The sequence below is a fragment of the Suncus etruscus genome, chromosome 16 (assembly GCF_024139225.1).
Source record: "Suncus etruscus isolate mSunEtr1 chromosome 16, mSunEtr1.pri.cur, whole genome shotgun sequence".
NCBI classification, from domain to species: domain Eukaryota; kingdom Metazoa; phylum Chordata; class Mammalia; order Eulipotyphla; family Soricidae; genus Suncus; species Suncus etruscus.
In genome coordinates, this window is record NC_064863.1 from 56,861,572 (window position 1) to 56,874,403 (window position 12,832).

Consider the following 12,832-nt stretch of genomic DNA (forward strand, 5'->3'; position numbering starts at 1 on the left):
TCTTCCTGGGTCTCTGGGACTCCAATGATTCTTAAGTTGTTTCTGTTGATCTTATCATAGACTTCTATTTTCATCTGTTCCCATTCTTTGACTAATTTTTCCATTGTCTGTTCATTTGCTTTAAGTTTTTTTTCCAATCTCTCCTGCTGTATGGAATTGTTATGTATCTCATCTTCCACAGCACCAAGTCTGTTCTCAGCTTCTTTTTTTTTTTTTTTTTGGTTTTTGGGCCACACCCGTTTGATGCTCAGGGGTTACTCCTGGCTATGTGCTCAGAAATTGCCCCTGGCTTGGGGGGACCATATGGGACGCCGGGGGATCGAACCGCGGTCCGTTCCTTGGTAGCGCTTACAAGGCAGACACCTTATCTCCAGCGCCACCTTCCCGGCCCCTGTTCTCAGCTTCTGATACCCTGTCCCAGAGCTTATCCATTTTGTCATTCACTTCGTTTACTGATTTTTTCAGGCCTGTTAGTTGACATGTTATTTCAGTTTGGAGTTTTGTGATTTCTGTCTTCATATTTTCTTGATTATTATTAGTGTTCTGTTCCACTCTATCCATGGTTTTTTTTGAGGTCTTTGAGCATCTTCCATATTGCTACTCTAAAGTCCTTATCTGAGAGGTTGATTAGTTGGTTGGTCATTAACTGGTCATCAGAATTGTCATCTTCATTCTCTATGTCTGATGCTGGCCTGCGTTGTTTCCACATTGTCACACTTGTATTGTGGGTTTTTCTACGTGTTGTGGTGGTATTCATTGGTTATATGATGCAGGCAGCACACTTCTCTGGCTCCGCCCTTTCTGGATGGGCCTGCTAGCCTCCAAGATAGGGGAGTCCTCCGTGGATGAAGCCTCACACAGGATCAAATCTTAGGCCCGAGCACGCAGCAGAGAAGACAGTCTGGAGAGAAGTTCTTGCTTCTGTGATCCAACACAGTTCTTAGTGTGTTTTTTTTTTCTTCTTGTGATGGTGTTATTTTTTTAGAAAGAGTGCACGGCTACGTAGCGAAGTGGAGCTAAGTGCCTTCTGGAGCCTCTTTTCAGCCCACTCTCAAGAGGTTCATGCAGCAGGATAGTAGAGAGACACACACAGGCAGCACTCACAGTTTTTCACAGTCGGGCCCCACTGGACAGGCGTAGTTTTCACTCGCTTGCTTGGCAGCTTCAGAATGCTGTATTTTTGGGGTCGCTTCCCAAGACTCTGAGGAGAGTTGCTGGGTAGCTTCAGTTTTTGGGGGGTTTGCTTCCCAGGGCTCTGAGGTGAGCTTCCAGAGTTCAGGAAAGACAGAGAAGAGTAGGACAGGGCTCCCTTCAGGTCCTCAGTTTCCTCAGAAGAAGCACAGCCGGGTGAAGACTCTGCAGGTAGAGCAATCAGCACTCTGCCTGGAAACCCTCACATCCAGCCATTTCTTACTCACTCACTTCACTGTTGAGAAATTTTAAGATCTTGGGTTACCAATATTTATTCATATATTAAACCCAAAATAGTGAAAAGTAGCACTTATTTTGAAAATAATTTTACTATTTCTGTGAATAAACATCTTATGGTCTACCTTCATATGAAAAGTAGGAAAGCCATATATCATACACCAATAATATCTATTTAATATATTTTATGGGATTATTAGGCTGTTTGTGTCACTTAAGGTGACAAAGTCATAAACATAAAAGTACATTTCCTTCATACAAAGACTAGATTGGTAAAAAGACGAGAAAGAATAGGTAGACAGAATTTCTTGGAAAATTCATAGGCAGTATTAATGTAACTTGCTTATCAACATGTCTTATAGATTTATCTGAATTAGCATTGATTTACTTATACTCAGAAAGAAGTTTATTATCATCTATTCTATGTTTTACTCAGCAAATCAGTCAAAAAAAGATTTCCTTAGTAAAATGTAATCCACATTTACTCAAAATTATTCAATTCTGAAAAGGATCTAAAGGAACACTATATAGCCTGGTATATTTCTGTCACTAAACTCTTGCCAAAGGCTATTAAACCAAACGTTTTTATAGTTCTAATTTGCTCAAATTTTCAGCATTAAATGCGGATTAAATGAGTGATTCAAAGTTCAGCATAATTTTGGAATGTTAAACAATCTTATAATCTTTGAGCGTTAATCTACAAAGACTTTTTTTGCACTAGACACCAGTTTTGGACTTGATCCAATCTCTAAAGTATGTCACTCGAGCGTAGACACCAGGCTTGTTTGGAAGAGCACATTCGTCTCCCCAACTTATAATACCAGCTAGGAACCAAATGCCTTTATGATCTTCACTAACTAGAGGTCCACCAGAATCACCCTAGAAAGAAAAAGAACATAAACAATTACCATAATTTAACAGTGAATGCTGCTATTTTCCCTAGAAGGAAAAATGAATAGATATTTTAATGCTAAATTGGTTATACTCTAGATAATCTCTTATTTTATAATCATTTACTTAAACAAAGATTTTAGTATGTGTTTTTGCATATCACAGTAATGGAAAGCAGATATCAACAATTTTAACTCAATTTTGACCTAAGTAATAGTAGTAATCAGAAATGCAATAGAAAAGTAGGCGAAATGAATCTAAGCTCTTAATGAAATTAAATAATGAATTTATTAGAAAATGAAATATATCGGGCCGGAGAGATAGCATGGAGGTAAGGCGTTTGCCTCTCATGCAAAAGGTCATCGGTTCGAATCCCGGCGTCCCATATGGTCCCCCGTGCTCGCCAGGAGCGACTTCTGAGCATGGAGCCAGGAGTAACTCCTGAGCACTGCCGGGTGAGACCCAAAAACCAAAAAAAAAAAAAAAAAAAAAAAAAGAAAATGAAATATATCAAATTCAAATTGGATGTGACAACTATGCATCGCAAGTACTTTACTTATTTATTTATAGAAAGCAAGAAGTTCTACATTCATTATGTTTGGTGCCAAATGCACTCAAAAGTCTCTCAAAACAAGGAGAACAGACCAAATTTAGGATAGCAGTATGAAACTTTATTTCTCATTTTAAATTAACTCATTTCCCTATTTCTGCTAATAGTTTATTAAGAACAGGGCTTAACATTTTAGTTTTGTTAATCAGCCTTATGATATCATTATAATTTATTTAGCTATTTGCATTATAAAACATGCTTACATATTTGAGTTAATGTGACAATTAATTGAAAATTAGAATTTACAAGAAAGAAAATTTTGAAAATAGAACACACAGACTTACCTGGCAGGCATCCACTTTTCCTTTTAAGAATCCAGCACACAACATTGCAGGTGTGATTACACCACCATAAACCTGTTCACCATTGCATATTTTATTATCTATAATCTTCACTTGTCCTTTTTGGAGTATATTAGGACTACTTCCTAAATGAATATAACCAAACAATTTTTAATAACAAATATAAATCTCTATGACTAGAGTATTTTTCTGACCCTACCTACACTTTCCACATAAATATAAAGCATATGTTTTATGAAGCTTTTGCTTGTATCTAGTTTTGAAGCAGTGAAATAAGTCTACAAATGCATCAAGCTTTTTACAAAAGCAATTATATTTAGAAATATTTATTGTCTATATCCATGTGTGATAAGATTGCTCTTGTTTGAAGTACTTTTGCAATTTTATATTTATTACATCTTTTAAAGAACCCAACATTAATATTCTAGATTGTATTTCCAAAACTGTGGGCATGGCTGCAAAAGAAGATATATAATTAAATGTGAATAATGAAAAATTTGGCAAATATATAAAGTTTCTTGAATGTGCAGCAATAAAAATAAATTTAAAACCATCTGTATATATCAGAAGTATTTGGTAAACGCTTGCTTTTTTTTTTTTTTCTGGAGCATTAACAGGTTGTGAATGAAATTAGTTCTAGAACTGAAAAAAGTTTCAAAAGATCATATGTAGTTTTTCTATAATTGTTTTAATTTTGAATTTTAGAATGAATTTTAATTTTGCTTTTTTCTGCTTTCAAATGCAGTACCTGCAAATACCAAATATTTACATTATTAAGGCTCAAGGGTAGAGTTGCCATATTTGAACCTGGCCAGCTCATAGATTCACTCTTTTCTCGAATGAAATGTAAATCAAGCCATGAAAAACCATGGGTACATAGGCCACAAAGCAGAATGCTGGCCATCTTGGAGGAGAGAGTGGGCCAAGCTTTTATCCTTTTGAAGTCATGCCTGTTGCCTTCTTTATCCAGAATCACGGTTTTGCTGATGGACCTGGCTCATCGCCTCCCTACAATTCCCTTTGGAGCTACCAATCTACCCAAACTTCAGGTATGCCAGTATTTAGTCTGATCTCACCAGGGCTTTTTTTGAGTGAGTGCAGGAACCCTCCCTTCATATCTTTCTTCAGGGAAGCCTGGTAGCTGAGAAAATGCCCTTAAAAGCCACAATATCAGTAATAGTGCTTTGAATTTCTGGACAGTTTCACTTTTTTGATGCCATCAGCCCTACAAGACACAGCAATTTAATAGGGTTAACAGCTAACAAAAGTTTATTAAACTATTAAACCTTCTGCCATTTTATTAATGACTTTATTGGAGATATAGTCATTTTCACATATGTGCTTGCTACTGTAATTATTTTTTCTTTCTTTTTAAAAATTTTTTAGTCTCTTCCTTTTCTTTTTTCTTTTCTTTTAAAATGACTGCTGTCACTTATATGGAAACAAATATTTTATAGTCAACTATGTCAATTATGTGATGCATTATCTTTGTGTGTGTGTGTGTGTTTGGGCCACACCGGGTGACACTCAGGAATTACTCCTGGCTATGAGCTCAGAAATTGCACCTGGCTCGGGGTACCATATGGGACACCGTCCTAGATTAATGCGTGCAAGGCAAACACCCTATTGCTTGCACCACCGCTCCAGCCCCATTATGCATTATCTTTAAGTAAGTAAAAAAAAAGTATCAAGGAGAGGGCATACATGTGTTTAAGTTGGCTTTGTTTAATAGGTGTTTGCTTATTTCACTTCATCAAAAAAGCTCAATCTTCTATAGATCTTATTTTGTCTTATTATATGTATCTGTCTCTGTATACAACATGCTCTGTAATATACTTATTTATTATATTTTATGACTGTAATCTTTCTTTTCTAAGAAAGTACAAATTATAAGGGCAGGAGTACTTGTCATTTGGCATAGTATTTAAAACAAGGTGCATAAAACACAAATTATGAAATGAATAAAGATTAGGAACTAACCATCATATTTTAATGCACCCCATCCAGTCACCACTGCCTTTGAATTGGGTGGGAACTTATAGGAAGCTTCTGGAAGACACACTCTTCGGATGTTGCTTGTGTATAATATTGGTGAAGATAGATGCACAACAGCAATGTCATTATCATGTGCAGGATAATGGTAGTTGTCATGAATTATAATATTATCAATACTTTGTTGTACTTGTGGGTCATTCAAAAGAAGTCCAAAACTAGCTTTCCATTCTTTAGGATTCTTGCTGCTAAAAAAATAGATTTATTATTAAATTTCTGTACATGAGAGATGTTGAATTAACTTCTTTTGCTTAACAAATTCATGTTGATTACATTGCAATAAACAAGATGTTTTGGAAAATAAATGAACTATTTATGTTTGTAATTCTCTTAAACTTTAAATACTATTAAACTATATATGATAACATATAATGATAACATGAATAGAATTTTAATAACGCAAATAAGTTATATCATATCAGATGACCAGTAATGGGGCAAGAGAAATAGTACAGGGACAAAGAACTGTTCCTTGTTTGATCTTTGTTTCCCTGAGCACTGCCAGGAGTAATCTCTGAGAAGATAGCTTTGAATAAGTAATAAGCACTGTGAGTAAAGCCCAACCATCTTCACCTCAAAATGATAACCTATGGAAACTTATTTTTTTATGCTTTATTTTGTCCAGAAAAATTTTGTCCAGGTTTAGGATGATTAAATGACAATAAAAGATATTTAGATTAAGCACTTAAAATAAGCAAAGATTTAAGACTGAATTAATAAAAATTAAGAAAATGATTAATTAATTAATTTAGATTTGGGCTCACATATGGTGATGCTTTTTTTTCAGAGATAATTTCTGGTCGAGCTCAAGGTATCATATATAGTGTCAGGAATCAAACCAGGGTTGACCTTGTGCAAGGCAAGAGCCTAAAGTTATATATCTCTACAATCTTTTTAATCATCAGTAGCTATTAATAATTTAATCTCTGACACTGCAAAACAAAAAAATCAAAATAAAATAATAAATAAGAAGATATTTCTGACTTTTACTATTAATCTTAATAGCAATTACATACTTTTACTGCTAATCACAGTACTAAAAACACTAAAAATAATAGTAATGATGAAAATTTTAAAACCTTCATGGTTGCAGGGATCTCAAATTCAATTTACCTGTGGGCCGCAGGAGGCAAAGTCGGGGTGATCCTTGAGTGCAAAGTCAGTAGTAAGCCTTGAACATTGGGGGTGTGACCCAAACAACTAAAACAAAACAAAACAAAAAAAGATTCCTCTAGGGCAGGGCCACAAAATGTTGTACGGAGGGCCGCAAATTGCCCACGGGCTGCGAGTTTGAGACCCCTGGCAGAGAAATTTTTGTTTATAAATAAAATCAATAAGCACTAACAGAATTAATAAAAATAACCTTAAGGCAGAGAGGAAAACTCTTTTAGGTAAAAACTGTACATTTTGGGTGCAAAAATCAATACTTTAGAGAATCTTTTAAAATAGAATTTTATATCTTGTTTTGTTTTGTTTTGTTTTTGAGTCACACCCGGCAGCGCTCAGAAGTTACTTCTGGCTCTGCGCTCAGAAATCACCTCTCGCAGGCACGAGGGACCATATGGAATCTCGGTATTCGAACAGCCGTCCTATATGCAAGGCAAAATGCCTCACCTCCATGCTAATTCTCCGGCCCAGAATTTTATATCTTAACGGCAAGATACAGACCTGTATTGAACTTAAATACTTACAATTAAGTAAAACAAAATAGATAAGAAATGGAAAAATCTATATTTAATTTGTGATTTATAATTTATAACAAAATTGAAGTAAATGATGTCAGCTTAACAATTCCCAACCAAAGGTCATTTTGCTATTCTTGAAACATTTTTCCTTATTAATACTAAAGCTGCTACTGATGTTTGGAGGTCAAAGTTACTAGTAAATATTCAATAATGCACAAAATAGTCTTTTACAGCAAATAATTATGTGTTCTATGTGTCAGTGGCACCAGTGTTGGCAACCCTAGTGTAGTCCAAATAGATGTTTACTGATAATTTATTGTATGAATTGTTGAACAGTTGACAGTATAGCTTTATGGCTATAGTCTTGAAAATTATGTATCTGATTTCTAGGTACTAGAGTAGCTTTAAACCTTTATGTGAGTCAGTTCTTACTTTTCAAAACAATGAGCAGCAGTCACAAGCCAGCTATTACTAATCAGAGTTGCTCCACATCGGTGAACATTGTTTTGTTGAAGGCTAGCTTGCCATGGCCATTCCCCTTCGTTAGCATTTGTACCACCTGCTATTTTGTTGCCAGAGCGTGTAATTGTGCGCTGTCCACAACCTGTTCAAAATAGAGTTCATCAGCATGTAATGGTATTGATTGTATTGCATATACTACTATGGTAAACAGCTTCCCATAGACATCACTATCAAATATTAATAGGGGAAAAGCTTACAGTCTTGAAGTTGGGGAAAAGCTTACAGTCTTGAAGTTAGATCTGATGCACAGAAGCTTGCTCTTCAAGCCCTTATTTTCCTTTGAACATATATTTCACTTTTTTAAGTCATGCTTTTTTTTGCTTGCCTCTTTCTGCTCTGTAGAAGCCCATGTCCCCTTTCTCAAATGCACACTTCTCTCTTTCCATCATATCTTTCTAAATAAATATCAATTCAAACTTCCTTGTTTTATACACACACACTCACAGAGAAAGTGGTAGAAAGATATATATGGATAAAATGAGATTTTCTGAGAATTCAAGCTAGATTAACAGCTTCCTTCCCAATCTTACCTGTTTTTCTGCAAAGCCTTGTTTTGACTCTAGGTAGGTAAAATGAGTCCATACTCAAATCACAATTTAGAATACATAGTTAAAAGCATTAATAATTGAAGAAAGTTAATCCTTTCCAAAATTGTACTGTTCTTTAAATTGGGACTATGCTTTAGTGTCTACAGAGATTCAGAGAGAGACTACTACAATGTAGATCTTGAAAGCAAATCTACTGTTGTATTTGCCATCAAAACTGTTTAACTCTATGTTACTCTAAGACATATCCTGACTCTTTTTATCTACAGTACTGGGCTTGTTCCTTAAGAGTTTATAGTACCTCTACCTTGATTTCTCAATATCATCATTTAATATTCTTACTGAAGAGGCCTATACATTTAACAAATATTTTCTTGACTGTACCACAGAGAAATTATCATATAAAAGAAGTTCAAGAGTTACAGGAATTGTATCTCAGAGGTATGATAGTACATGTAGAGGATCTTGGATTTATCCCTAAAAATGTGCCTTATTCAACAATTTCCAAAGAACTGATCATTGAAATAAAATCTATACAGTGTGCTCTAGAATGTATTTGCAAATGCAATGGATATATTCCTAAACATTTAGAGAGTGAAAATTGTCATACTAATGTGTGTTTATAGAGCAAATCAATGTGGCTCTTAATTACAAAAATTTTTGTGTATTTTTTTCTCTAAAAATATTAGGTTATATCTGGAGACAATTTAGGTTGCCATAATTAGAGGGTAATTAGAGGAAGCTACTAATATCTGGTGGGTAGAGATAAGGGTACTTCTAAATATATGTAATGTAAAAATCAGTCCCTGAAATTGAAGACTACCTGCACTAACAAGTCAATGTTAAAGATTGAAAAAATAAATTAGAGAAGGGTACTTATATTAGGAAAAAATATTTAAATTAATTAAAAAGTTATTTTATTTTCTCTTGAAAATACATATTTTTATTTTATTATGTTTTCATTTTTAAAAAATTTATTTAAGCACAAAATAGTGCTACAATTTTGACTACAAAATTGTTGTTGGATTTCAGTCATATAATGCACACTATCCTTCAGTAGTGTACCCTTCCCACCACTGAAGTCTCCCATTTCCTTTTTACCTCCACCCACTTCCCTCACTCCAGCCTGTCTCTAGGGCAGGCAATTTGCTCTTTCTCCCTCCTCCCCCCCCCCCAACCTTTTTGACATTGTGGTAACTAAAAAGTTCTATCAAACGAAAACTACTGGGTTAGATCAATTGCTTCACAGAAATGTTAATCTTAGAGTTGCAGTCCTGTTCTCCATGTTCCTCTCTCTGCCCAGCATCGCCGGGAGAGCCTCCTCAAACCGCGACCCCATCACCACCAGTGTAGCTGCCGCCATAAAGGAGCCGAGCCTAGTGGAGGTAATGCCTGGATCCCCATGAGAAAGGGGCTACAGTAGGAATTGATGACCCTTATGAAGTCTCTGAACAAAGGATTTCTGCCTTTTCTGAGTCAGATAACCTTTTCAAGTTGGTTGGGACCATCCATAGAGCCATTGGCATGGTTTATGAGAAACAGGTATAGCTCTCTCCTGAGTTCCCCAGTGGCTATTCTACAAGGCACCCACAGTCAAGTTCCTTACGCCCTGCTCTCACTTCAGTATGCACACTCACGGAAACATGTTTCTGGACATCCTGAAAGACAAGTGGTCCACCCCCTACATGTCAGGGGCATCTTGCTCCATCCAGAACCCATGCCAGGAGAACCCAACATCGACAGCCCTTTGAATATGCAAGTGAGTGCTGGAGCTCTGGAAAAACCCTTCTGTCTTTAAGAAGTACCTGCAAGAAGCCTACTCGAAGCAGATGTCCATCCAAGAACCCTGAAAGATGGGGCATCTCTGCCTTGCTCCTCTATTAAGTGTTTTTCCTTTCCTTGAAGCTATCTGTTCTCTCCTTCTGTCTCTGTCCAGAACTCACTCCCTATTTCTAGTTGTGGTGTTATTTTTGTTTTGTTTTGTTAATTTTAAATTGTCTGTTCAACTGTGTGATATATATTAAATGTATATGGAAAACAAAGAAATGTTAATCATAAATCTCTACAAAACTTTTCACTTAGTTGTCACAGTGGCTAAAAATTAGAAACAGTGTGAGAGTCACATATAGCACTAACATAAGACTTTTGCTAGTCCTATAGAGTCTGTAAATTTGCATATTGCTTCTGATTCTAAATTATTTTTGGTGCAACCCAACTTAATAAAATTGACTTAGTTGAAGCAAACTTGAGGTTACTATTTTTTTTCCTTGGTTTTTGGGTCACACCTGGCAGCACTCAGGGGTTACTCCTGGCTCAACAGCCAGAAATTGCCCCTGGCAGGCATGGGGGACCATATGGAATGCGGGATTGAACCACTGTCCTTCTGCATGTAAGCCAAATGCTTTACCTCCATGCTATCTCTCCGGCCCTGAGGTTACTATTTTTAAATGAGAATACTATTCTTTTATTTATTTATTTTAAAGTATCAGACTATTTTATTTGATGTGATGACTTACATGCTGCGTTGTGAAATTGCATACAATCAAATCTTGTAACTTAAGATTTAATTTTATTTTTGAAAACAAGAAATAAATTAACAAATTAACAATTTGTTTGATTAGGAGACACACCCAGCTGTGCTCAGGGATAACATGGGGCGCCAGACTTCTAACCTGAGTCAACCGGAAGGCATCTTTTTTTTTATTATAATAATTTTTATTTTGACCAAAGTGGATTACATATCTTTCACAGTAATTTAGGTACATATTAACATTGAATCAGGGGAATTCCTATCACCAAAGTTGTCCTCCCTCCACCCCCGTTCCCAGCTTGTATCCCATGTCCCTCACCCTTACCCGCCCCCCCCCCTCCCCCGGGCTGCTAGTATAAGTAGTCCCCTCTATGTCTAGCTTGTTTTAAATTGGGTATTGATTCTGTTGTCGTTGGCTTTGGATTTGGTATTTAAGTCCGATATTTTTGTTTGTTTGTTTGTTTTTGGGCCACACCCAGCGGTGCTCAGGGGTTACTCCTGGCTATCTGCTCAGAAATAGCTCCTGGCAGGCACAGGGGACCATATGGGACACCGGGATTCAAACCAACCACCTTTGGTCCTGGATCGGCTGCTTGCAAGGCAAACACCACTGTTCTATCTCTCCAGGCCCGAAAGTCCGATATTTTTATTACTACTTAGTGATCATACAACTGTTTGGTCTTGGTACACTCCCTTATTTCCCCCTCAATTTTTGATTGATTAGTTATACCAGCTAAGGTGAGATAAAGGGTTAATCTTTTTCTTAGCACTACTTTTAGTCTTGTATTAATGACTCTTAATATTCTATCATTGAAGTCATAATTGTAGACTTTAATAAATTTTAATAATATTACTAGTCAGATTCTTAAATAATTGATTCTTAAATAATTGATTTTAAGTCGTATAATTAAATTACATGACCATTTTTAAGTCAAAATCAATCAGGAAAATAATCTACTATATTTCTTTATTTGAACTTTTCCTCGATAGTTCAAAAGGAACTAGGCCAGAGGTTCTCAACTTTTAAAACAGGGGCCAGTTCTTTGTCCTTCAGACCATTAGATGGCCAGACTACAGTTTATAAAAACTATGAACAAATTCCTATGCACACCGCACATGCCTTATTTTGATGATAAAAAACAAAATCCCCAAAAACCAAAGCAGAAATAAATAAAATATTTAAAATGAAGAACAAGTAAAGTTATATCAACAAACTCACTATAATTTTAATGGAAACTATAGGCCTTCTTTTGGTGGCCATCATTTGAGGACCTCTGCCAAGATTGAGAGGAGTCCAGAGAAAGAGAGGAGGGGAGTCAGTAAGTGAAGTGTATGTCCCACACATGTGCACTGTAGGTCTGGAATGCGTAAGCTGCTAAGTAGGACAGACAGTGGCAGCAAAAACACCCAGCAGGCCAGATAAATGTCCTTCATGGGCCTCATGTGTCCTGGAGGCCATAGCTTGAGAACTCTCAAACTAGGCTATCACTGAAGAATAGAAAGAAGAAGAAATAAAATCATTTGGATCTGATGGGCCAGGTAATTCTCTAATACAGCTATTCCAATCAATCTGAGTACAAAAATAGGAGCAATGTTTCTCTTGAATGTTTTTTCTAACTAGTTTCTAGCTAACTTGAAGATCACATTTCTCAGGATAGATAATGGGAGAAAGTAATTAAAATGCTTTGGACAGTAAGGATGTTCCCACATGCAATATAGCGAATGAAGTTGATATGTAAGAATAGACTTTCATAGTGAGTTCAAAGGCTGGAAATTTTATGGACAGAATAGAAAATATAAAAAGCTATCTTTACTGAGTGCTTATAATCATCATCATCATCACCATCATTCCTAAGTGCTTTTAGTGAGCACTGTTGTCAGTGTATTATCTTTTTTTTTTTTTGTTTGTTTGTTTTTGGGTCATACCCGGCAGCGCTCAGGGGTTATTCCTGGCTCTACACTCAGAAATCACTCCTGGCAGGCTTAGGGGACCATATGGGGTGTTGGGATCTGAAACACCGTCCTTCTGCATGCAAGGCAAATGCCTTACCTCAATGCTATCTTTATGGCCCTGTCTAATCTTCTTATATCTCCATAACTTGAAACTAAGATCTGAGAAGTTAAATAACCTATGCAAATTTATTGAGCTAATAGAGGGAAGACTCATGTGCAGTATTTTTTTTACAATATAAATTCTTAAATATTATTGCTTATTCCTAAATTTCCTCTGCCATTATTGGAGATGGTTTTCATTTTCAATTAACGAT

General features: G+C 36.1%; 1 protein-coding gene and 1 pseudogene across 1 annotated transcript in view; one reads left to right on the forward strand and one right to left on the reverse strand.

Annotated features, from left to right (window-relative positions):
* Positions 1–2,145: 2,145 nt before the first annotated feature.
* LOC126032362 (transmembrane protease serine 11C-like) overlaps positions 2,146–12,832 on the reverse strand; it is a 58,535-nt gene continuing 47,848 nt past the window's right edge. Inside the window, exons 7-10 of the mRNA XM_049790023.1 lie at positions 7,401–7,572; positions 5,212–5,471; positions 3,214–3,356; positions 2,146–2,307 (exon numbers count right to left, since the gene is read on the reverse strand). Of these exons, the coding sequence (XP_049645980.1) occupies positions 2,146–2,307; positions 3,214–3,356; positions 5,212–5,471; positions 7,401–7,572 (737 nt within the window). The remainder of the gene's footprint in view (positions 2,308–3,213; positions 3,357–5,211; positions 5,472–7,400; positions 7,573–12,832) is intronic.
* Positions 9,319–9,885, forward strand: LOC126032537 (ubiquitin-conjugating enzyme E2 C-like; annotated as a pseudogene).